We start from the raw sequence: 26,563 nt of genomic DNA, 5'->3' as shown, positions 1-26,563 counted from the left end.
TGGTTCATTTTGTGTTCATTGCTCTGTCTCGCTGAGTTCATGCTCTGAACGGTCGCGGATTGTGCTGAAGCCACCAGTTCCGAGCGAGGGAAACATAACGGATGATTTGAACTTCGGTGGTATCGTGGCTTGAAGCATGGGCAAAAGTTACGAATACCACAGTGACCCGGAAATAAATATCAAAGAAAAACGGCCACTTTCACCACTTCCAAAATCTAGCAAGAGCCGATACCCTTATTCCATTTGTCTCTTCCAGAAAATCAGTGCTTAAGCTGGATAACCAGTATTGGTTAGTGGGCGAAAGCGAATGTTTTTGCTTGCAAGATGCTCTAAACACGAAACAAGTAAAAAGAGGGTGAAATCACCTTGGGCAACTTCCTGTTATGAAAGAGAGTGCGCTAGAAGACAGCTTACTCCCTTTTTGCTCCCTCATAGGCGAATTCGTGTTTAGAGCGTACGATAGCACGATTGGCACGACGCTGACGCGACAAGACGCTGTCCACCTGAATTTGGCGAAAATGGGAGTTTAAATCCTTGCAAGCTTGACAAAAGAAATCGAACAGGGTCACCAAACTCCGCGGTCATGGTCGTGTTTGAGGCTCAGGAGCTACCTATATACGTTTACACTACTGCGATGGTTTACTCTATGGTTCACCCATATAAGACTCGGATATTTTAAAATAAGCGCCGCACTGATGTGCTGACGACAAGCTTTGGCGCCGCACAATACCTGCCACTTAACGGCGTGTTAACCCAAACATTATATTTGAGTTTTATTCGCAAACCGTCATCGTCTCGCGGAGCGCTCCAAGAAGCCTGATGTGCGAGAGTAAGTTTCTCCGTTCTATCGGTACTTGGAGAAAGGGGGTGCTTCTCCAAGTTGGCTCTCCCGCGAGCGGCCACTCGACGTTCTGGATCCTTTCGACGTGCGCCGTGACTGGTGCTTCTCGCCCGAGGAACTGGACTCCGGCTGCACTAGTGCCGCGGAGGCCGTTGTGGCGCCCTTGTCGGTCACTACAGTGCCGTATGGGATGACCCAGTCGGTTGGGGTGGTGGCCGATGGAGCGCTCGTGGCAGGCTGAGAGAGACCCTGAGACGAAACCGGGACGATGGTCGTGATGATAAACTTTACATGGGCCCGGGTTCAGATACCATGTGCGATCTTGATTGGCACATGTACATCATTTGCCAAATAGGTAAAGTCCAGCGGGTTTTCCATCTAGCTTGCATGTGTGGGTGCACTCGAGTCGTCACGCTACAAATCTAGCGACTGTGATGGAAGTGCTCTAACTACTTCGAAGTTTAGGATTTCAAAGAGTGCTACAGAGCAGCCTGTGCATGGCTTAGGTGCTAATCGCTGGAATCAGTTTTGGCGTGATCGTATGTCCGGAACACTTGTGACCTCCGCTTCGCTTACCAGAGTTCTCGCCGCTTTATTCGCGTCCATCGCAACTTTAAACACAGGAGCGAGATGACAGAATACCCACATAAAAATCTGCAGTTGTGTCCTGGTAGCCTGGTGAAATAGATCAAAATGAAATTTGTTTCACGAAAATCATGTGTGGTATTTATGGTTTATTCTATTTTAATATCTCGAAACTACTCATCCTATGGGGAATGCCGTAGTGGAGGGCTCTATATAATTTCGACCAAGCGGGGTTCTTCTGCGTACACTGACATCGCACCACACACGGGTCTCTAGCATTTCACTTCCATTGAAATGGAATGCCGCACCCGGAATCGAGCCTGCGTCTTTCGGATCAGCAGCCGAGTACCATATTCACTGAGCCACTGCAGCGGCGGTCCAAAAGTAGGCAAAGCATGGTTAACAAGTGAACATATTTGAAAGGACATACTCTGCTTCAAAATCGTGAATGAAAGTAATGCAATGAGTGTCAGACTGGTCGTCGAATTCCAAGTCAATGAAGCACGTTCGAGCTCCCGCTTGCTCGGCAAGCAAACTTCGCATGAGGACATGATGGCACCTGTTACCATAATTGTCACTTCATCGTTACGAAAAGCTTGACAATGCACGGAACTCTTTTAACATGTTCCTGTTTTCCCGTAGTCGCACAAACGCACACGCAAAAATATGTGTCTGCATGTGTCAACAAAACGTCTGTTCCTATAAATAATTCACTTTTTCGTATTTTTACCTCTATCTTCGTCTCCTTATTGTAAGAGCTTCCAAAGGCCGATCTTGTTCACTGACGTTCTGGGCTTTTCATACATAAAATCTGCACTGCAGACATCCGAATTAAAACGAAAGCCAAGCCTTTCAGCGAGGCTCAGCGGTCATCGCTCTATAACTAACCGCAGATCGGCGCTTAAAAACTCGGGTATAATAGATTACCGATTGTTTAATATCCGAACCTTACAAACGCATCTCAGATAAGGCGTTTCAATGGCTTCAGTGTCCAGCAGTTTCTACCAAAAGCGAAACTGTTACCTATATTCCTGTATGGGTTGAGCTTCAATGCGGTCGACTGAACCGACGTTGAGGACAATTCGTGAAAGGAAGCAGCAGAAATAACACGTTACTGAGTTACGCACTCTGCTAGTACATATTTCGCCTTGTTGGAGAGGGTGCAGGCAGGATTATTGAAGCATGTAGTAAGGCCATCTACACGGTATTGCGACACCGTCATTAACAAAGACCTACTGATTGAATGCGGCAAAGATTGCCGCAACTAGGGAAGGCAAAGCCCAGGAAATAAGTGTTTTCTGAATAAAAAGTTAATCGTTTTGATTTACCTTGCAATGACTAAGCCAAAACATGCCATCGACGGGTCGACACAGTAAAGCAGCGATGTGCTAGAATTACGAACGTGTCTCTAAGAGTGTACACAATGCCAGAAATACAAGTCGGTTCAATACTTCTAGACCTCTCGATGTAAAAGATACTAGCTGACCCCGATTCTGAAGAAAAGTGTTTGAATATGCGTGTGATTAGCTCGGCTTAGCTTGGACATGCGCTGTTGGAGTTCGATACCCGAGAACTTCGACTGTGCGCGACCAGATTCCTGAACGAGTACATGTGGGCGTTCGTTTCACAATGATGCAGCATGTCAACGTAGCTGGCAGTCAAATGTTAACATAGAATTCCATCGAAACCAGCTCAGATAAAATCACAAAGGCTGCAACGGTTTGCACTGTAGGGTGGAAGAAGGCAGACATGTAGAATATGCAGAAAATCAACAAATCTCCAGAAATTTAAGAGTGGCGCGAAAAGGTGTGCGGCAATACCAATAATCCTCATGCATTGCAAATACGTTACCACTAGTTTTCAAACTAATGTCGTGGCACAACAGTTACATTTCGCTAACAGGGGGTTCACGCATGTTTTTATTCAAGACAAGTATTTCTTACAGCTGCTCTGATCCCACAAAGCAATCAGAACGCAGAACAGATGCCTCAGTCCGCTAGCCAACGTTTCGGCAATAAGACATGTCTTCGTCTGGGTGCAGACGAAGAAAAGTCGTTTTGCCGAAAAGTAGGATAGCGGAATCAATCTCCCCCCACCACTCATTCATTTTTTGTTGTCAAGAGTCCCATAATCCCGTGCCCTTTCTCTATCGTCACTGTTGTCCTTCAAGCTCAACCCAAGTAGCATGCCACTTTTTTTTTTCTTTTTTTTTTGAGAAATGAAAAAGGTTTGGTGCATTCTTGACACCGTAAAGTTGCTAGAAAACCACGACCATTTTTAGAAAAGATACATTCTCACCTTACAGGACCCGTCTGCTGACGTAGGAGGGAGATTTTCCTCTCCTGCCGCCGCAGCACTGTCTTTCGAGGCTCTCTTCCTGGGCGGCCCAAGAAATGAAGGCAGCTCCACCGCCGACTGTAGCAGCATCGCTTCCAGGTCTTCCATTGTCTCCGAAGCTTTTGCTTTGTCATCGTCGCATGGAGCACCCCAGAAGTCCTCCTTTGAGGCCCCCGTGCTGTCTGGCAATCGATCGCTTGCTGACATTAACGGAGTCATCGGCCACTCGAGAGTCGTCTCGTACTGCGACCCCTTGCGCGAAGGTTTTTTCGAGCTAATCTTATGCATCGGTAGGAACCTGCAGAGTGACGTCAACTTCGGGTCATTATTGATGCCATCGCACCACGCACGACATGCCAAGAACAAAATGCGACACTATAAGCATTACACTCGCGTCAGACAGCAGTATTCGCCACCTTTATACGGCACAGTCGCCCCCTGAAGACCCACCTAAAATTTATCACTACTTCGTTTACCTTTTTTCACTAACATTACCGTTCGAGCATTGTGGTACACAAGGGGAAAATATACTGCGTCAACAGAAGAAAGCGCACCCCTGGGATTATGGCACCCGCAGTTCCACAAGCGCCACTCAAGGTTCCACAAGTACCACCTCGAAAGAGAATGGCGTCAGCGTCAAAACCATCTTTATTTAAATACTCTTTCCGGACAGCCTTATCAATGACATTTGCTTGGTATGTGTGTTAGATTACTTGCAGGGAGCTTGTGACGTTCAGGTTCGAAACACTACGTGCACGAATAAGCGCACAACAAAGAAGGAATGCGAGCCCTGAAGTGAAAGTTATTTCATGAACGAAAGGATGCCATGATGGAGTTTTCAGCTCGTATATTGCACGTAGGATAAGTAGGATGGCATTTTGGGCTAGCTGATATGACGGCGAAGAAGATACAGCGACGAAGAGACCGGGCAGTGCTCACTCGTGTCTCTACTGCGCTGTTTGTGACCACATGATGACGAACTTTTGATTATACTTTCAAAACTTGTTTGTTGTTAACGTTCTTTATTATCGCTGGCATGGGGCTTTTATGATTTAGTTTGCCACGCGACGAGCGTCCTGGTAACTGTGGAATTATAATTACATAGGCATCAGCGTCTGAAATATTGAAATTGCTGTCGACCTTCTGGGTACTTTATAACGACAGTTCGGTTTCATCTTTAAACTGATCGCGGATGAAAGCACCTGTGATAGTGATATGCGACGACCGCCGGCCACGCATGATGCTATCGCCACCGCCGAGTTTGTTTTTTTTTCTCGTTGTGGGTGCTAGTTCGGCAAGTAAGTTAGTTGTGGTGACCGCCAATCGTCACAACAACGAACCAATACAAAGTGGCTCTCTCAATAACAGGCTTGACCTGATGTCCAACCGCCTGGTAACTGTATTCATTCTCCAGTAGCGTTGCCGCACTTCAAATTATCCTAAAATCTCTCGCGTGCAGACCTAACCTGCCCTAACTTGACCAAAATGCCTGCTGGAACACTAACAGGTAAGTGTTACTATTAATACGTGAACGAAGATACACTTTCCATATGACCCCTCTGTAAATTAAAACCAACGGATATGCCGTTGAAGAAGATTTATGCTTACTAGAGACTAAAATATCTAGTCTACTGATTGTATGAAGCTAAAAGCGAGAACCCTGGTGTAAACGTCAATTCCAGGAACTAATTTTGCAACATGAAAGCGCCGTAAAAGCGTGAGTCTAGTCACCCACCATTGCACCCAGCCTACCGAACAACCATGCCACGTTTCCGAGCAGATAGTTGAAGCTTTAACTCACTCGAAAAGGTTCTCCTTGTTCTTCACTGTCTCGGGCAGATGCTTGGCCAGAGTCTCAGGCATGTGAAGGGTCAAAATGCCGCTCGCCACGGATGCGAACGCCATCACCATGTAGGGCACGTCGCTTCCGTACTCCTTGACCTGCCGTTCGATAAAAGGGTTGTTCGTTAGTCGGTGGTGACGCAGGCGTTCATTCATATCAGCGTTTCTCTCGGCTTTCTAACATGAAGAGGCTGCCGTCACGCAGTAATAATAGCAGCAGCGTTTGGGCTAGTCGGTTAACCACGTTTAACCAGAAACAGAGTTTTAATGATGAAAACGATGGAGAGGTCGGCCAGAGGAAACGGCACCAAGCCTGCTACTCCTACGGGGAAGGAGAAGGAAGAGAGAGGTAGAGTGCAAATGGGGGGCAATGAAGCCACTCTACCAGTTACATGCAGTGTCTTAAACGATGCATACACATGTCAATGCCCAAACAGCAATGCACAAGTCTCTGGTGCGGAATCACCAACGTAGTACACGTGAGCCCCAGTTAATCCTGTACATCGAATAGGACAAGTTGTCGGGCTAGTTGGTGGTGATCCATTCTTTTGTTTACAGCGCTTAAAAATACGGACAGAAGACATAGAAGACGACGCCACAGGCGCTGTGACGACATCACTCAGTGCCTGTGATGTCGTCTTATATGTCTTCTGTCCCTGTTTTTTAAGCGTTGTCAACAAAAGAATGAATCCTCTGCATCCTAGACAATACTCATGTTAAAGCACAGAGACATAAGCACGTGTCTCTTCTGCGGCGTTAACAGTGAACATATCTGCAGACCGGAATGGGTCTTCCCGCCATGCTGAGAACGTGCTGCATACAACCAGTTCTGAGCTCGGGCTTGAATGCCCAACCCGGCAATCCCTCACCAAGGTCATGATGATCGGTGCCGCGACGTTCCCCAGGCGGCCTATGGCGGCGCTCATGCAGTACCCGAGACAGCGCACCGTGGTCGGGTAGGCCTCCACGCCGTAGAGAAACATGATGTCCAGCGTGATGTTCACCCAGAACCAGGCCATCATCTCCACGAACAGCGCCTCCATCACGTAGTCTGCGAGTACAAACGAATAGCTCGCAGGCTACGGACACCCTTGTGGCCCTCACCGATAATGGCTCCTGCAGTCAGCAGACGACGTTAGTGCTATCAGTGTCCATTGAAACGCGAACAAATCAATCGAAAAACGAGATTTTAGTTGATGGTTTGTGGGGATTTACCGTCCCGAAGCGACTGAGGCTACGAGGGGTGCGGTAGTGGAGGTCTCCGGATAATTTCAAGCATCTGAGGTTCTTTAACGTGCACTGACATCGCACAGTGCACGGGCTTCTAACTTTAGACCATAGTTGAGATAGGCCGAATACTATTGCCGATTGTCACGAAATCGACACCACGCTTTGGTAGCACTGCTACCCAGTCCAGAAAGATCGGCCCACACGGATTCACGTCGTTTGCTCCATTTCGCAAGCGGTTCGACTGCGCATTCAGACACTGTTGCCAGAGGTTCTCTATAAAAATATTTTTCGGGGTGCTCCGTGAATTTTTGCGCGTTAACGAAACAGGAAAGCCGCTGAGAGACCTTCGCGAACAGGAAGTTTCCACACTTGCAGGAACTTTATTGAGACGCGGTGGTGCGCTACAGATTAGATCAATAGACTGCGTTGCCCGAAGGCTAATTACCCTCTAATATTCAGCTTCATTAAATGTCATACTGAGAGGCATCTTCGCTCTTTGCAACGCCATCACAGTTGACAGGAAAGCGTAGACAAGGAATAAGTCCAAGCAGATACAGCACAAAGGCGTTAAAGAAAGATTAAACACACTAATTCAGGTCACTACTTCATGACAACATTTTCTGCAATCGAGCAAAAGCTACAGAGCCGAAACACGCACTCTCTTCCTACGCAGCCGAATATAGGCCCTGCTTGCGGTTAATAATATTCTCTTAAAGCATGCAGTATAGTCAGTATTATTTAGCCTATATTTTGAACACAACCGCCAAGCTACGAAGTTGAAAATCAAAAAAAGATATTTTTTTTTTCTCTTTTACTACAGCCGATCTGCTAGTCATGTCTAGCTATAAGTAGCTTGTCAAAGCGCGAAATTGAGAGCACGATCACAAGGACCGGACACACGCCGCGCTAACTATCAAATAAAAAGTTTATTCAAAAGGCTGTCAATTTATACAATCACCGCATAGCAAAATCAAACAATGGCGACAAGAACATACAAGAATGCCAACAACTGAAATTAAATCAGAGATTTGCTATGAATTTGATAATATAATTTATTCTTTGTCAAAGAAACTGACGGGTCATTAAAGCATGGATAATGGCGCTTTTTTTTCAGAAACTGATGGGTCATCGACGCATGGATCATATCGCGCGCTATTGACCCCTTCGCCGCATGACGTCCGACCGACCTGTCGTCAGGTAGCGAAGCGACCAATAGCGCCAACCAACTCACCCGAATTTCTCCCTTTCTAAGCTTTCACAGATGGCGCCAGCTGCATCAGAGAAATGTTGAGGCTACCACGGTTGAAGATGTAATGAAAATGGCGCAGCGAACGAGGACAAAAGAAGAACACAAACATAAATGCAGAACCAGCGCCTGGTCCTGTCGCTTGTGTTCTATACTTTTGTCCTCGTTCGTCGCGCCATTTTCATTACATCTTCAAGCATGAACAAACTAGCCCAAGCAAGAGTTTTACTTGAGCTACCACGGAGACAGGAGCGCGCCAGGCGCACCGTCTTGTGGCCGAACTATTTGACAGAATGCCACGGTTACGGACGCTCGGTCCCTGCATCCTTCCCCTCAGCTGTCGCCTAGTATAGTACCGCAACTCATGACCTGCGCCACAAATATAATGGCTTTGCCTGCTCACATCTTCAGGTGATTTGCGCTGCCGGCAAGTGAGTGACGCCAGCACATTGTTCGTCTGCTGTTATGCTGGGGCACAGTTGAAGCAGATTCTACGTGAAACGTCTCTTCTTTCGTCCAGACACAACTGCAACTGCTTAGTACCTACCATGTTCTGGCACTAACCACGAGGTAGTGGTTTCGTTTTGATCCCAGAGGCAGTAACAGAATCTACGCTAGATACGAACTGCCTGGTACTACTGTTCCGCTGCACGTTTATGAAAAAAAAAGCCAAGGTGCTCGAGGTAAACCCGGAGCGTTCCTCTACAACGTCGTCACAACCTATACACACCTAATGGGTGTAAAAATTAATTTCGCTTTAGCACGCACCATGAGAGCGTAGTTCTTATCGGGCATCAATCCTGTATTTCTAAAAATATTATTTTCTTGGAATAGAAGAGCATAGCTATGTAAAAAAGAGACGCTGTTTATTAAGTTCGCTGACCACTCGGGACTAACGGGCACATTTCGAGCGCGAACAATTGTTTGTATGACCGTGTGTAATGAAACGCCGTATTGCGACATGCGTGTATGATGATATGGTGCTTGTTATAAACGGCAGACATGATACTGATGTCAAATTCTGATTGTTTTTGCAGTTCACCACTGCCTTACGCCGTTTAGCTGTCGCTGCGATCAGTCAGCGAGACAGGCGGATGATTGAATGGAAAGAATCGAATAGAGCGGTCAGAAAGAACTGTATCAGAGGGGACCCTATATTCTTTCTACACCTTCGATCCACTGCTTGCGAACAAACTAAGTTAACAAAGTGCAGTTGCTCCGAGAAAGCAATGCCCAAAATGAGACGACCTCACTACTCTCGCTTTCCACTTGTACAAACAATTAGGAATCTGTATTCGTATTTAATGCAACGGGTGGGTGATGAATATCATGGCCACGAATTCAAGGACAATGAATGACAAACTTTTCTAGCTTACTTGTTGCCTGCGCGAGCAGTGTGATAGTCGCCGGGTATTGCTTACCAGTAGCGCCAAATGCAGGCATTTGCAGTTCTGGTTTTCTCATTCGCCCGTTGCACAAGAGTCTTCATCGTCGACGTCACTGGCGGATTGCGATCTCCCTACAAAGCGCAAGTCGACTGTCTGCCGTTCCGCTTTCAAACCGCCTGTTTTCAAACGCCAGGCAGTGATTTCTTTCTTATGTTCCGCTTATTCTTTTGTGCCCGCGAGATACAAAAGGCTGTGGTTCACTTGCAAGCACTGAAAAATAGACGCTTGCGGTCTATTTTAAAAACAAGCGCGATACTAACTATTCTGATTCCAAGAGCAGTTCTCTATAACGCTGCCTATTGTCAATTAGGACACTCCTTTTATAGTCGGATACGACTCCAGTATGCAGCGGTGAATTCCCCTCAAAAGAGGCCTTCCAGCCAACGGCGTCGACCCCCTTTATGGTCGGATACGACTCCAGAATGCAGCGGTCAATACCCCTCAAAAGAGGCCTTCCAGCCAACGGCGTCGACCGGTTCTCATGACATCGCTGCTAATCCCCTACATGACATCGTATGAGACTGGTGAGCGCGTCCGTTAAATGAGATTACCATCGACGTCATGACAATTGGACTCCGTTGCGTTCCTGTGTGTATCCTACAGTATGGTCGTGAAAACTACCAATAGTTATTGATTTTGTCTTCAAGGAACAAAGGTGCCTGCATGGTACACTTAATAAAACCCGCCAGTATTTCTTCTCTTCGGGCTAATATTTTTTTTAAAGCGAAATTTATTGCCCCAGGGCATCAATGATGGGTGATGGTGTGATGAATGATGTAGTAAAGATTAAATGAATGGAAAAAGGTTAGCCGATTTGATGAAGTCCAGTAGAGAACGATGGTACGGTCCCTGCGTCCAGGCAATGTATGAAGCAGGGTTGCTTGGTGAAAGACCTGCTACCATCAGGTGCCGGATCCTTGTAGTCTTGAGACTGGGCAGTCCCACAGTAAGTGATGAATGTCGGCTTCAATGTCCTCGTGTTTACATATCGGACACCCTGGCCAAGGAAACAATTCTCGGTATTGAGGCCACTTCCGAGTGATGGCTGGTGTGGGCTAATATTTTTGTTTCGGTTCTCTTATTCGCGTTTCATTTGATACGGATGGTGCAGACACGCGGCCGCATAGACCATTAAAGGAGAGTTACGCGACCAATTGAAATATAGCTATCGTTCTCATTTGTCCGCATTGTACGAAGGCTAAAGGAATTTCGCGATTGGAGCGACTCAAAAACGTTGCACACACTGCCGGCAGCCTCGGACGTTACCGGTGAGCCGGGAGGCGTGAGCGAAACAAATGGCGCCACAGATGATCTGGGTGGCCGCCAGGGTGCGCACCCGACCCAGGTGCTCGATGCCAGCGTAGCCCACGATCGGGGCTGCCAGCACCACGACAGCCACCAGCGCGTTGGAGAGCGCGTTCGAACGGAAGCCCAGCGCCAGCCCGTAGAAGGTCATCGTGCCCACGAACCTGCAAGGCGGAAACGAGCGCCCCCATCCGCGGTGCGTGAAGTTATAGTCACTAGATAAATTATCCAATTACTATGCGTGAAGTCAGAGAACAGTGCCGCTTTCAACTGACAATCAGGCGCACTGTATTCCTTCAGTAAACATCAAGAGGCAGCGAGTGCGACATCTGCCTGCAACAGCAAAACGTTTGAGAAGGTGGGCGTCTCTAAATGCTGTGCGTCAGTATAGGACGTGAATTAAAATGATGTAAAGATGTTTTCGTACTTAACGACTTGAACCGAAACGTCGTGGTTCTCCGAAGGAGGGCCCATGCCCTTCTAACCAGGCTGTCGAACTGGAAGTGGAATTAAATAAATTGGTTTTGAAGGAAAGGAAACGGCGCAGTATCTGTATCACATCTCGGCTGACACCTGACCCGCGCCGTAAGGGACCCGCGCAGGGCTCCATAATAATTTCGACCACCTGGAGATCTTTAACATGCACTGACATCGCACAGCACACGGGCACCTTTGCGCTTCGCCTCCATCGAAACACGGCCGGCGTGGTGGGGTTCTAACCCGGGTACCCCGGACTAGTAGTCGAGCACCCGGGTTCATACCGAAATTGGAATCGAGCGCATATTTTTTTCCCCGTTTTGCCCAACCGCAACGATTACCAAACATCTTGAGCAGGTTCGGGACGTGGTCAAGCCCCTTCTTTTTTTTAGATATCGTAAGAGGTTTTATCGCGCATGTATAGCCACTGAGAGCTGCGCTAGACAGTGCGAAATAGCACTTGATTTACGAGATAATAAACAAATTAACTTCACATTTACGATATTTCGTAATGTTTTTTTTATAGGGCAGCTGCTGTGGGTGATTCCTCGGATTGAACTGAGGGGCTTTGTTTTTATTTATGTATTTGTAATGTAAAATTGAAGCACTAAAGCGGTTCTCACAGCTGGTTCTTCTCGGCACTGCGACTGCCATCTTATACCGAAATCGGGGAGACAGAAAATCATGGGTCTCCATAGTTTGGATATCCATTGGCGCGCACCCGCGGAGACTTCACTTTCACTCCAGCAGCTCGAGCAGCGGAAGCTTGCTTCCGCAGCCGCTTCACTCCAGCTTCGACACCTCGTACAGCTGTGTCTTGGCGGCGCGAGCGCTTAGCTGTCTGGGGAGACCTGTGTGCGGCTCCGTAGAACTGGGAAGAGTTAGCCGGATAGGCGGCAATCACAGTCTCACATACCCGTGGCACGGGCCGGGCCACCTTTAATTTTCATTCTTTTTCGCAGTGCAACTATAGTATTAGTCTCGTATAACTTTGACGATGACGTGACGAACTCCGAGACCTAATAAGAGGCGTCGGAGAGGTCACTTGAGTATGACGTCATGATTCTTAAAACAAATCATTAGGATTTCTCTCGCAGCCCCGGAGAATATGGTCATCATCTGCGTTAAGGTTTTTGTCACAAATTTCTCAAATAACATTAACTTCGCCTTTTTTAATCAAGGCGAATCGATATGAGCTCATAAGACTCTTTGTTTGAGCTCTATTAAGAGCCGTGGCTTGTGCCCCATGGTAAGCTCTGAGTGTGGGCGTGGGTACAGTCGTCTGTTTTCCGTATATCTGTTTGTGCTCCCATTGTATGTGGTGGGTGGCTCCGCCGGCGGCTCATTTGTGCAGACGGCCCGGTTGCTTAGCCCTCGGGCGTATTCGTCCGCCTTCTCGTTTCCTGAGCAGCCGGTGTGGGCCGGCACCCATATAAGGTTAATGGTGGATGGGGGTGCGTAATATTCGAGTTGAAACGTGTTTGTAGGCACCGGTGGGAAGCAGGGGCCCCGCAAGGGCACCAGGCGTAACCTGCATCTCTGTGAGCGCTATCATTACCCAACGCCACCCAGTGCTGATTTTCCACATTGCCAGCTGTGAATAGCCATTTAATATTTAATATTATAAAATTAAAAGCCCAATTAGGAAAAAATGTGTTGGTCATGAAAGTTTCCCATTGGCTGGACGGAAGTGAGGCCATCCGCAAGGAAGTGGCATTGTTTTGAATAAAACCATCACCTTCTAATACTATCACATTGCCAACACATCAGGTAATCAGGTGCTGGCAACAGAGATCACATCATGCACTTGGAAGCTGCGGGGCAGGCGCTTGCGCTGACACCGCTAGTCTGGCGTAATATAGTGTGCGCTCGCTTGCCACCACCTCTTCAGTGTCTGCGGTTCCTATCTCGGCCCTTGCTGGACACCCGTACTGCTTTGCCGGCCTCTACACAGTTTTTGTCGGAATTCCCAAGCTTGTGGTTCCTTCCGCTGCTTGAGAAACGTGCTGACTCGGTGCTTCCTGCCGAGCTCACCTGGTGGCCACGACCTCTGCGCTGACACCCCTGTGCAACTCAAGCAACGCGCAGTCAGTCTAACTCATAAACCATAAGGCCCACAGAGGTACGAGATGCAGAGCTGACACATTTATTGTAAAGCGAGCCCGGCCACGGAATAAGTGTGCGTTACAAGTCTCAGGGCGTAGAGTGATGTCTGACGTGCCAGCGAGGCGCCTGAGGCCTTCTGATGAACCACCTGGGGATCTTTGATCTACATTTCATTTCGCTTTCGGTTCGAGGCTAGGCTTTCAAGCTTTACGGGCATATGTTGGCGAAATCGGTGATTTGGTACCCTAGTCGCCTTCGCCCCTCGGCTGGCCGACGCTACGATTGCCTTGATCCAGGGCGGCGAAGGCGACTAGGGCCTCCCATCGCCGATTTCGCCAGCCTCTGACCTAAAAGCAAGAATACTTGCTAAGCGTCTCAGGCTCGTCCATAGCAGCTCCGCTACACACTTGCGACAGCCGTTCTATATATACCCACACGACCACGTGGCTTTGACGTGGTATCACATGGTGGGCGACTGTACCTCAGTGTGACCCCCATACAGGGGTGACCTCCAAGGCCCAGGTAACAAGCGCTTCTTGTGTTGTCTTCTCCAATTCCAGCAGCAGTTCATTCTAGCTCCCTTCAGAGGGAGGCTTGACCTCACATCCCCATAACAAATTATCTTAGTTTGTCAATTGCTGACATTTTAGGCAGGCGGGGTTATACTCCCCGTTCATAATAAATCATAACCTCTGGGGGCTTATAAATATAGAATGAATCGCGTCTGGGTCCTTCTTAGCATTGTCGCCTGTGCTTTGCTAAGGTCCGCATGCGGGGGCGGAAAAATCCACCTTCTATCCTTATAATGGTTATGTCATTGGTACTGTCGGGCCGGAATGAAGCGCGAACATCGGAACGCGTGGCAACTGGGTAATTTTGGTACAGTGCGTGCCATCTAGCAGCGTCCGCGATAAGCTGCTGACGTGTGCACTGGGTTTGTGGCTCTGTGATAGAGAAACATACTTCGTAAAGAGCGGACACTCAGGCCGTTTCGCGGCCGAGCAAACATGGGTCTGACCACCCGCCCCGCCAGGTGGCCTATGTTTACTTCCGCTCTACTTCAAAGGTCGACAGCTTATCACTCGTCCATCAGGTTGCATCCAAGCATTCCATTTCCATACAGAAGCTGGTGCTGCGCCGGTCTTGTGCCGCCGGTTACGCCCACCTCACCGCGCTTTTCAACGCGTCGCCTCGATTTTCCAGTAAGTTGTTCCCTTTTGCCCGTAGGATTAATTTTGATGTTTCTTCAGCTAAAGACATTGTAGCAAGTAGTTTGTTATGCTGCGTGAACGTATTTTGCACGCGTAGCATATAATATGAGCCGTGAGTCATGCGTTTGATGTCTTCCGGAAGAGCATGTAATTTTGCAAAGCGTAAGCGTAATTTTTCAAAAGTCACTCGCAGCACGTTCAGTTTAAAACACACAATTTATCGATAGCTCACCCGTATCGTAACAAAAACCTTTTATATGGCGTCGGTTGAACAGTGTAATGCACATTTGAAATCGACCACGTGAAAATACCTTTGTCACATGGGAAGCGGGCACTTGTGATCGTGATCGGTCAGATCCTAATCGGGCCTCAATATGCCCCGATCGCGTTTGAGCCGCGTTTAGGAATAGTTTACTGCCGTAGAAGCATCGCAATCGAGCTTCCCGATTGCATTCGAAACCTACTGTGTGCCTTTTAGGTGTCATAGAGTGCTAAGAAACGAACAGCAAAAGAGAGAAGGCTAAAATATAAACAAAAAATGTTGTTTTAGACTGCAGTACAACAAATGCTAATACGTTTGTCATATCTGTGTGAATACCGCCGACTTTATGTATTTCAGAGAATTTCAGGTGATTGGCATTGATAGGTACGTTTTTTAGCCATAATACCAAATTCAAGTATTTTTTTTTTGAACAATTAATATGCAAGGACTCTTTTCTGCCAACTTGGCAAATTTTGTTGGGTGCTTCGGGCCTACTTAGTGACATCTGTTGCACTAGAGCTGTTCTTACTCCCGATACTTGGACCGCTATATCAGCGATCGTTTTCCATCGCGATTGAAAGTCGGATCCCGGTCGAGGGCTCGATCACAATCGAAAGTGCCCACGGGAAGGGGTATAGAAAAATCGTTGCGGATACTGCCATCTACGCAATCATTATGACAGTGTGCGATCACTGTAAAATGAAAGTTTATCACTGGTCCGTACCGCATATATAGGAACTGTCTGGAAGAAAACCAGGGAGACAACGATTGACAACAGTTATTGCTTTACAGACAAAAAAAAAATCAGTTTATGTCAGCTCACTTCCGCAAGAGATTGAAACTAAATATAATTTTTCATGAACGATATGTTAACATGCTTTCCTGCAGACATATTATAAATAACTGTCATCGGCGAGTTGATTTTTCTTTTCTATCTGTTTTTGCTGCGATATATTTCTCTTTGCCGTTTGATGACTGCAACAAACTTTACAGTGTACACAAGCCCACACTAAAATGCCACGGCGCGGATTAAATTACGGGAGCTACTGTTGCGTTTCATGGTGTGGGACCAACGGGCGAAGACAAGGGAAGCCGGGTACGAAGCTCATATGCATTCCTCGTGACAGCAAATGATTGACGCCTGTTCTGTGTACTTTAAAGAAAATAGGAAACAGTGCTGCCAATCTCTTATTAGAACCAGCTACTATGCGCATGTTTTTTTTTAGTCAGCCCATGAAGCGAATAATTACAGGTTATACTGCGCCATAGTTGTTTCACGTCGAAGGATTGGATCGAGTGTGCCAAGAGGGGCGACCTGTTAGAAAAGTCGCCGACCCTGCTGTATACGCCACGTACCGCATCTGCGGGGACCATTTCACCGCAGATGACTTCATGGACCCCGGGTTGACTTCGCTGAAGAAGACTGCTGTTCCTACCAATGCCAATGAAGTTTTGAATTGTCTTTTTCTAGCTACGATTCATGATTACCACAGGACCCACTCGATGTAACCCCAGCGATTGAAACATACATTTTGCAATGAAATATATAGAATTCGCCTTTTCGGGCATGTACGTATCATCAATAGAAATTTAGATAGCATTCGCTTCAAGACATCAGTGTCTGGCAGACAGCTGGACAAATTTAAAGCCTGATGTCTGATTGTTTCTCATCGCTGCCAATAGAACACAGGGTTCGCTTATATGTATCCGTCGCTATGTTCATTATTGCGCTGATAATTCATTACATATTTCCTTCCTTTTGCTAGTTTCGATAATTAGTAAAGATATGGACTTAATTCTGTACATGTAGGACAATGCTTGTAGAAAGTTGTATTTTTTTATTGTTCTCGAAGGCAATTGCAGCCTTTTTCGAAGAGACGATTTACGTTGTTGTTGTTTGCCATTTTTCCATATTTGTCTTGTTTTAGAACAAGAGTGTGCAGCCCAAATGTGGATTTTTCCGCGTGGTGTCTACACCTTGACCAAAAAATCCCAATAATCGCCTTTTACGAAGTGTGCAACCTTACTATTGTGTTACTATGATGTATTGAATAAGCTGTGCTTGTATTTCTCAACAGCCTATGAACCTATGCCTATTGCTCAAAGCTGCTGATGTGCAGGAATCGAGCGCGCTATACATGCCTTTTTAACACGTTACTTGTGTCTTGCTGTTGACAATGCCTGTTCTGTTGTTCGCAGGGATGATGTTTTAATGACAAACCCGCGGAGCGTATGTGCATTTTGTTCATGACATGGTGCCACCCGCTTTACCATAACTTCTTTCCAGTTGCTTTTGTATTATGATGTATTATATAAAATGTTTGTGATCCAGCATTTTTTCTGTGCAGTTCAAATAGTAAACAAGAAAAAATAAACTCTTTGTGTGAAAACACTCCCTTGTATGTCTGGAACTGAAAGAGGCGGCTCAATAACGGCACAAAATTAAAGTAAGAACAGCTCTCATTGCATTATTCCAACCTGCATGAGCTAATTCAGCTTGCGTACTTCGAGAAGCTAGCTATGTGGTATTTCGAGTAAAGGTCTACGATCCTCTGCGATCCGAGAGTTTATTACGTCTATATGTATGCCATGCTTAGAAATGAAATATTAAAGCCCTTGTGGTTCACTTGGACGATGTAGTTGAATATTTTATTAGCCAAAGGTAAAGCAGAATCGAAAGAATTGCTATCGAAACCGAAACTGAAACAGAGCTGAAGCAAAGCCTAAAATCTCGGAGGATGCAATTACCGGTCTGACCACCCGCTCGGAGCGCTGGCGGCAGTGTAGTAGCTCTGCCGCACGGCCCTACGGGAATGTCCGCTCTTTACGAAGTATGTTTCTCTGTGGCTCTGTCCATAGCCGCCCTGTGAGGAGCCATCGCTCGATTTTCCGCCTGGCACCTGTGATGCACAAAATTAGTAACAGACATCACGCCCAAGCCGCCGTCACTTGCACGCCGATAGCCGAGTGCATTTGACAGTCGAAGCTTTGTCATCGGTATCAAAGCGATGCGGCTAGCGCCATGCAGGCGCTAGACGGGGATTTCCATATTGCGGAAAATCGAGCGATGGCTCCACACAGGGCGACTAGGGACAGAGGTACAGTGTACTAGAATAGGGGCAGTGTGTTCAGGCGGCGGAGCGCGCCACGCACCGTCGTGAAGCCGGCAGCGTAGACAGGTCCCGGATGTATGTGGTGGCGCTGCAGTCGCACCGGCTGTACGGACGCGTTCTCCGTGTGTTGCGGCGGGTTGCAGCGTGCTTCTTGAGCTCCACCTTGCTTGTGAAGAAACGGGGTGTTTCGGCCGCACGGGCAGTGCTAGCAGTGTGATGTTTTGCTGCGGTGTTCGCGAGTGAGAGCCAATGCCTAATCGCCGACGGCAACGTCATTGCTTTGCGCCGGGGTGCGACACCGGCTACAAGTGGGCCCAAGGCGAGCAGCCTTCCCTCTTCGCCGTGCCGAAAGATGAAGGAAAAAGAAAGGTTTGGGAACGAAACCTGCATCGAAAAGATAAGGTCCTTGATGAAAGTTGCTCGGTCTGCGAGCGTCATTTCGATCCTTCTTGTATCCTACGGGATTACGTCCACATTATAGAGGGGAAAGAGGTACGCATTCCGCGAGGAAAACCAGAGTTGCTGCCGGATGCCGTACCTACGCTCCTACCAAACACGCCGGGCTATTTATCGAAGAAGACGCCGACGCCTCGGGCGCCAAGAAAGCGGAAGAGCCCTACGGTGTGTTCTGCTGATCCCAAGAGGCCTTGTACTGAACAAAACAGTCACAATGACGCTGTAAAGGAACTCGCTTCACTTGACACGCCATATTTGCAAGGCGACGCACTTGAACCGCAGCTGTTTGAGGCAACCTCTGTGTTAGGCCTTCGCTCTCTCGATGTGCCTTCGGTGTACTGGAGTTCACACAACGTGCCGGGCCATAATGGATTTGTATACTGCAAGCTCATAATGTGCAAGTCCGAAGAAGTTGTCTGTGAAAGGGCGGTTATATTTACAGAGCACGACGGGCCTGAAGTCAAGTACACGGCGCATCTCTACGGCAGCATCGTCGAAAAGGGAACCATTCTGAGTCGTGAACAAGCAGCGGACGTTCTTTTTAGAACTGATTCGCATCGTGTCTGCCTTGGTGCCTTGCCAACGAGCCAGATGCCCAAGTCCAACTTAACAGAAGGCCTAGAGCAGCAGGTCACCATCCGTAATGGGGCATACTACAGCAAAAAATGCGCAGGAAAGGAACAATCTGAAGGTATGATTTTTTGTGTTCTGTGCGTAAAGAATATAAATGCACGCAAGCACATGATAATTTACAAAGTCATTTACTATGGTGTGTGCCATACTTTTTATAAAGTCAGACTAATTTCAATTCCCGGAATAAAGTTTTGTTTCACTTGCTCTTTGCAGGACAAGCATGCATCTCCTGCCGGTACACCAGAAAGGCACTTCAGTCACGAAAATCAAGGCTGAAGGGATTGATAAGAAAGCGCACCCGGACCACTGCTGCTAGACTCCGAGCAGCAGCACAAAAAAATAGGAGACTGTTTTCTCGCTGTGCGCGGTTAAAAGACCGGTTGAAGCAAATGCAGGAGGAGAACTCCCTAAAGCCTGAAGAAGTTTTACAGGAACAGATTGCATCCCTGCCTTTGAAACAGCAAGATTGTGTCCGACAGTGCTTTTCAGCTGCCAAGAAGAACTTCTGGTTACGTTGTAGCGTGGCTCAACAGATTTAACGGCTTTACCCCACTATTTCGGTGTCTCCAAACCCTTTGCTGTCAGGTTTGTTAATAAATCCGTCTAATGAGCGTTGTGATGCGCTAAAGTACACATATAATTAATCTCTTATGTGAACGTCAGTTCCAAGCATGCATCTCCACATCCTCCGAGCATTTGCACGTCTGTTCGAGGCGGAGGATGATTACAACACTTCTAAAAACGCGCAGCGCCAGCGCTGCGCCGTTGGTTCCGTACAGCCCATGCTCCTGTAGCGCCATCTCGTGCTTTCTGCATGAAGCGCCTCAGCGGCAAGCGCTCCTGAACACACTGCCCCTATTCTAGTACACTGTAACAGAGGCACAAACTCAGTGCACACGTCTGCAGTTTATTTCGGACGCTGCTAGACGGCGCGCACTGTACCAAAATTAACCAAAGGCCACACGTCCCTGTGTTCGCGTTACATTCCGGCCCGATAGTACGTGGTCAGTGCTCCACCACGGGAGTGCGAATCTGAGGGGCTCGTCTCCCGGGTCGTCAGACCTCGGGCTATGCAATTTGCCGCGTTCCCCGGATTTCCTGAATGAGCTGGGACCCATACCAAGTATTAAATGTTGTGGAGTGCAACCCCGCGAGGTGCGGACTGCCGTCTTGCCTACCGCGCCTTTACAGAAATTCGTAATGGCCCGCTTGAAGTCACATAAGACGGTGTACGTCGGTGGATCCGTGATAGCTAGCGTGACGGCAGCCTCTTCGGCTTCTACAACTGAGGCTGCTTTAACCACAGCCGTGTTATTAATAGTAATTGGTTTTCGTGAGAGGAAATGGCGCAGTACCTGTCTCATAAATCGTTGGACACCTGAACCGCGCCGTAAGGGAAGGGATAAAGGAGGGAGTGAAAGAAGAAAGGAAGAAAGAGGTGCCTAGTGGAGGGCTCCGGAATAATTTCGACCACCTGGGGATCTTTAACGTGCACTGACATCGCACAGCACACGGGCGCCTTAGTGTTTTGCCGTGTTATTCATTCTTCCTTTCTTGGTCACTGCATATACTGTAAATTTCTGGTATGTTCGCTTAGCTGCATCGACGCATACTGCATGGGGGTTGCAGTCGTACTCGACTTTCAACGCATCAGCTCTCGCTGTTCCTCATCGTGTCTGCCTCGAAGCATAATCTTAGGTGTTGGTTTGACGATTAATTGATTTCGGAAGACGTCCGGAAGCGGCCTTCGGCATTCCGACTCCATTACAGGATTAATGTTGGGTTTGATTAGAATGTCTCTCTCAGCCTCAGCACGAAAGAGCCTTTCAATCCGTGATGTCTTGTGGGCCTCAATTAGTTCATCTTAGGTATTATAGACTCCTAGCCCGAGAAACATTTCACTGCTGGCAAATTTTGGTAGTCCGAGAGAAGCTTTGTACGCCGTACGTATGACACTGTTCAGATTCCTGCTCGTTAAGACGAAGGTGTTGATATGGGAAGGAGTAAAAGATTTGATTAACAATAAAACCGTGCATAAATCAGTCTCTTCCATCCCACGGTGCCTTGTGGCCACTCTCTTAAGGAGTCCGACAATTTGGCGCGCGGTCGTCTGTATTGTCTTGATGGCTTCGTCATTGTACATGTTACGCTGTATTAACATACCTAGCACACTGATAACCGTGAATTCCGGCACCGGATTCCCAGCCACAGTGATGTTTACGCTCTCCATGCTGTACTTTTTTGTTCATTTTTTTGTTCTGACTGGAATAATCAGGAGCTCAGATTTCTTAGGCGAGCAGGTGAGGCAAGACATGGTTTTACGTCACCTCCATCTGATGTCATCACGTGGCTTCACATCACCCTAACGGATGTTCTTAAGGTCAAAGGTCAACCCAAAGGTCAAAAACCAGAGGTCAAGGGTCATTGGTCAAGGTCAGTGGTGAAGGGTTCGACACCATAACTGTACCACATATGGTCAGACACGGCTACCATAGTTGGGCTGAAGGTCGTTCAAGGTACGACTGCTTTGCCTAGCGTAGTGAAGCTTTTCGCTTCAAAAATTAGCTGCGGTTTAGCTTATGTTGAACCTGGTTAGAGAGTGAAAGTTGTGTATCGGGCAAGTAGGCGCGACTTGGCGTCTGTAACGTTGAGTGCGTTCCTCACACTGGATATACAGCGCGCCCACCCTGCCACCCTGGCAGGCGGCATTTAAATTAATGGTTGTTCGCGCGAGGTTGGCCACCCAATGAACGCCGCGGTCTATTGCTGCAGTGCAGCATCTCTGCCACAACGTTGTCAACGCTATTGCATGCAGCCCAAATCTCTCTCTCACCACCGCCGCCTACAGAAGGCAAAACGCTTGTCTAACTCGTTCTGGACGTGTTTCAGGTGAACACGCAATATCTAGCGATAACATTTGGTTTAAAATGGTATGGATTTCATCGTAATTTTTTGCTTTCCTGGTCGCAGCGGCTTTGGGTGTTGAGGAACACACAGTTCGGTCGTTCTAGACATGTGTTTTTGTAGCGAGAGCTACACTTGGCTACCAGTCGAGCATTTCGCCGTGATCCGGAGAGGAAAGTTGTGGGCATGCGCGGCGGCCAAAGAGGAGTAGCAGGTGCGGAGTGCGTGACGTCAGAGCTTCGCCGCGCGTGACGTCACGTGGAAGAACGGTTGTGCGCATGCGCGGAAACAAGAGAGGAGGAGCTGGCCGGCCTTCGCCACTGGGGCCGCGCATGACACACGTGGATACCACGTGCTAGCTATGCGCATAACAGCGCATGCATTGCTGCGTGTATAAAATGCGGAGGTGACACGGCGGCCGTATCACAGTCGTATCGCATGGGTGACGAGAAAGGGAGTCTGGCCGCTATTCAGCTGCCGTCTCGACAGGAGAAGATCAATTTCTCGCTAAGTATAACCTGACATAGCCGAGCTAAGCCACTGCCAATTTTTCCCCTCTTTACCTCAAAGCACGACTTCGGCGTCCACTGACCCAGGAAGTCAGTTATGTTCCCTTCCTTTCCTCAGATCATCGGAGTCAAGGATGTTGTCAACGCCAACGCCAATAAACACAATGAACGCCGACAGCTTTGGCTTTGTATATCCTGGATTAGCTGAGCAAACTCCGTCTATTTTTTTTTTGCAGTGAAGTGTCATATAGAAATAAAATAAAACAAAAAAGCCTTTGAGAGCCCGTAAAAGCCTTTATAGCCGGCGATCATCTCCACTTACGTGTACGTATACCATAATAGCTCCGTATTGAATGTCTTGAGAAGCGCATTTATTGTAAAATCTGTCTTCCAGAATCGCTTCACACCATCGTCATCAGCAGCAGCAGCAGCAGCCTGACTACACCCATTGCTGGGCAAAGGCCTCTCCCATGTCTATCATATTAACCGGTCGTTAGCCAGCTGCGCCAACCCTATGCCTGCGAACTTTTTAAAGTCATTTGCCCAACTAAATTTCTGCTGCCCCCTGCTATGCTTGCCTTCTCTTGTAATCCACTCCGTTACCCTTATGGAACAGTGGTTATCTTTCCTTCGCATTACACGCCCTGTCCAAGCCATTTTCTATCTCTTAATTTCGACTAGGATGTCATTATCCTGCGTTTGTTCTCTCACCCACTCTACCCGCTTCCAGTCTCTTAACGTTGCACCCATTACTTTTCTTTCCGGGGCTCGCTGCCTTGTCCTTAACTTAAGCTGAACCCTTTTCGTTAGCCTTCATGTTTCTGCCACGTAGGTGAGTACCGGTAAGATGCAGCTGTTTTGCACTTTTCTCTTGAGGGATATTGGTAAACTTCCATTCATGATCTGAGAGAACCTGCCATATGCGCTACACCCCATTCTTATCCTTCTAATTATGTCCCCCTCATGATCCGGGTCAGCTGTCACTGTCTGCCTTATGTAGACGGATTCCTTTACCACTTACAGCACCTCGCTTCCAATTGTGAACTGCTGTTCTCTTGCTACACTGTTGAACATCATTTTGGTTTTCTGCATGTTAATTTTGAGATCCACCGTGTTGCACTGCCTGTAACTCATCGATCATGATCTTCAGTTCACCTCATGAGTGACTCAGCAAGGCAATGTCATCAGCGAATCGCAGATTATTTAGGTATTGTCAATTAACTCTTATCCCCAACTGCTCCCAATTCAGGCCACGGAATACCTCCTGTAAACAGGCGGTGATTAGCATTGGCGAGATCGTGTCTCCTTGCCTGGCGGCCTTCCTTATCGGAATATTATAGCTGACTTTATGGAGGAGTATGGTAACTGTGCAGTTGCTACATGTATCTTCCAGTATTTTGACATAAGGCTCTTCTACACCGTGATTCCGCTATTCCTGTATGACTGCGGAAGTTTCCACTGAATGAATGAATGAATGAATGAATGAATGAATGAATGAATGAATGAATGAATGAATGAATGAATGAATGAATGAATGAATGAATGAATGAATGAATGAATGAATGAAAAACTTTGTTGTCAAGGGGGTCTCGCGGCGTAGGCGGTACCCTTCGTCCAGGGCCTCAGTGGCCTTTGCAGTCTTGCGAGCCCTGTCGATCAGCTTGAGCTGTTCTTCAGGCTTCGAGCAGGACAGCGCAGCCTACCACTGCTCCGGTGTTGGTGTGTTGTCTATTGGCGCTGCCTGTGTTTTCTGACAGGCTCATGTAACATGATGAAGTGTTGAGTGTTGCCCGCAGAGCGGGCATTTGCTGTCATATTTTGAAGGATTGATTTTGCTTAGTGAACTGAGATTGGGGGTATGTATTAGTCTGTAGTTGTCTCCAGGCAACCGACTGCTCTCTACTAAGGCTTTTGTGTGGAGGGGGGTAGGTCCACCTGAGGGCTCGTTGGTGTTAAGATGGCTCCATACCGTCTGGTGACTGCGTCTAGTTCCCCTTCGGTGTGCGCCTCCCGGTGGGCGTATGCTCGGGTGTTGGTGTCCGAACGTTAAATCTCTTTGGCAGCCTCAAGGCCTGGTTTCCCCGTGATTAAGTATCTCGTAAAGGTGATTGCTCTCGCCTTGAGTATGCAGGTGGCCGTAGTGAATATGCGTCCACTGCTGTACCTTCTGCACGCCTCCTGTCAGTCTGTAATTATGTGTGCATGGGGCTCCTCGCCCTGATTGGTGTTGGCGAGTGTGATTGCTGCTTCTTCAGCCTCGAGGATGATGTTGGTTGTGATCGAAGCGCAGTTGATTTCCCTAAGCTGGTCAGCCACCACGCTGGCTACCGAGCTGTATCGTTATTTGTATATGGTTGCGTCAACGTATAATACATCTTTTTTCCCGGCTAAGCTTCTTTCATGGGCTTTCTATCTTGCCTTTCTTCTCGTCTTGCGTATATCTGGATGCCTGCTTCTCGGAATCGGGCTGACCTCAATGATCCCCTTGATCTCATTCGGTACGCTCGCTATGCTGTTGATTTCTCTCAAAGCATCTCTTATGGCCCGTAAACGCAGCGTGTGTATGCCTGTTCGGGACAGCCTGAGTCTGGTTTTCTGCGCGAGAAAATGGACCTCCATGTGTTCTTGCACTGTGTTGTTTATGCCCATTTTTAAGGAATTTCTCCGTCGAAGTGTTGACCGGTAGTCCGAGAGCGCACTTATATGCTTTCCTAAGAATTTTTCCTTTTCTTGCTCGAGCGGTGTTTGGTAGGGGACGCTGTACAATATCCTACTGACCACGAGGGCCTTTACTAGTCTACATGTATCCTCCTCCTTCATACCTCTTCTGTTGGAAATTCATGCAATCATCCTTGTGATCTGTGCTGTGGTATTTGCTAGCATTCTGGTTGTGTGATCTATACGGCGGTTACTCTGTATCCACGTGCCAAGGATCTTAACTTTACATACTTCTGGAATCTTCGTTTCTCCTATGTAGACGTCAATGGAGTTTTGCAGATCATACCCTCTTCTGTAGACATTAAGCACCTCGGTTTTTTCAGGGGAGCATGCAAGTCCGTAGTGTTGGGCGCATGCACTGACCGTGTCTGCTGCTCGCTGAAGAAGGTCTTGCTTTTCTCCTAAGGATGACCTTGTTACACAGATTGTGATATCATCTGCGTAGATTGCATGCCCGATTCCTTCAATTCATTCATCACCCCCAAAAGAGGAACACCACAAAGCTCTGTTTCCACTGAGTCGAATGTTTTCTCGTAATCAATGAAGGCTATATGTAGGGGTTGGTTATATTCTGCGCAGTTTTCTATCACCTGGTCAATAGTGTGAATATCATCTATTGGAGAATATTCACTACGAAAGGCTGTCTGATCATTTGGTTGATTAAAGTTTAAGTTTGTGCTGACTTTATTAGCGATAACCTGAGTAAATTACCTTGTAGGCAACGGAAAGTAAGCTGATCGGTCTGTAATTTTTCAAGTCCTTGGCGTCTCTTTTCTTATGAATTAAGATAAAGTTTGCTTTACATACATGAACACAACAGTAACGGAGCTACGCGTAAGCAAGAGGTTGCGGTCGAGGCTTTAGCGGAGTGCGTGTTGAAAAAAGGCAATTGTTAGCCGCCACCGCGGCTCAGTGGTTAGAGCGCTCGGCTACTGATCCGAAGTATACCGGGTTTGAACCCGACCGCTACGGCCGCGTTTCGGGCGAGGTGAAACGCAAAAGGCGCCCGTGTGCTGTCCGATGTCAGTGCACGTTAAAGATCTCCAGGTGGCCGAAATTATTCCGGAGGCGACCACTACGGCCCCTCTTCCTTTCTTCTTTCAGACCATCCTTTCTCTGTTCCCTTACGGCACGGTTAGGGTGTCCATCGATATATGTGAGACAGTTACTACGTCATTTCGTTTCCTTAAAAACTAATTTTCAAACCTGCTATAACTTTCGTTTAGATGTATATCACTCCATTTGACCGTGGAATCTAGAGTGTCAGCTGGGAGACGTTATTAGTGCAATGATTTAATTGGCCTTAATTAATTGAAGTGAAATTACCGCATTGCAGTTCC

General features: G+C 47.6%; 2 protein-coding genes across 2 annotated transcripts in view; both read right to left on the bottom strand.

Moving 5' to 3' along the window:
* Nucleotides 1-797: 797 nt before the first annotated feature.
* Nucleotides 798-5,698, bottom strand: LOC144097202 (uncharacterized). Its single transcript, XM_077629953.1, has 3 exons — nucleotides 5,565-5,698; nucleotides 3,725-4,061; nucleotides 798-1,090 (listed from the first exon to the last, which is right to left on the bottom strand). Exons 1-3 carry the CDS (start codon nucleotides 5,672-5,674, stop codon nucleotides 845-847), a joined length of 693 nt encoding a protein of 230 aa, XP_077486079.1. The 5' UTR covers nucleotides 5,675-5,698; the 3' UTR covers nucleotides 798-844.
* A 223-nt stretch (nucleotides 5,699-5,921) lies between these two features.
* Nucleotides 5,922-26,563, bottom strand: part of LOC144097779 (solute carrier family 22 member 3-like) — a 29,396-nt gene continuing 8,754 nt past the window's right edge. Inside the window, exons 5-7 of the mRNA XM_077630412.1 lie at nucleotides 10,796-10,998; nucleotides 6,475-6,656; nucleotides 5,922-5,927 (exon numbers count right to left, since the gene is read on the bottom strand). Coding sequence (XP_077486538.1) covers nucleotides 5,922-5,927; nucleotides 6,475-6,656; nucleotides 10,796-10,998 — 391 coding nt within the window. The remainder of the gene's footprint in view (nucleotides 5,928-6,474; nucleotides 6,657-10,795; nucleotides 10,999-26,563) is intronic.

The sequence above is a fragment of the Amblyomma americanum genome, chromosome 7 (genome assembly GCF_052857255.1).
Source record: "Amblyomma americanum isolate KBUSLIRL-KWMA chromosome 7, ASM5285725v1, whole genome shotgun sequence".
NCBI classification, from domain to species: Eukaryota; Metazoa; Arthropoda; class Arachnida; order Ixodida; family Ixodidae; genus Amblyomma; species Amblyomma americanum.
The sequence above is the reverse complement of the archived record's forward strand: the minus strand, read 5'-3'. Positions and strand labels throughout refer to the sequence as shown.

What these genes read in the sequence shown, in the direction of transcription:
- LOC144097202 (XM_077629953.1), bottom strand. Translation starts at nt 5,674, where the DNA reads ATGGTGATGGCGTTCGCATCCGTGGCGAGCGGCATTTTGACCCTTCAC. An exon ending in AACAAGGAGAACCTTTTCGA is followed by an intron (nt 4,062 to 5,564) that starts GTGAGTTAAAGC and finishes GTCACTCTGCAG; the next exon opens with GTTCCTACCGATGCATAAGA. An exon ending in CAGCAGACGGGTCCTGTAAG is followed by an intron (nt 1,091 to 3,724) that starts GTGAGAATGTAT and finishes GTTTCGTCTCAG; the next exon opens with GGTCTCTCTCAGCCTGCCAC.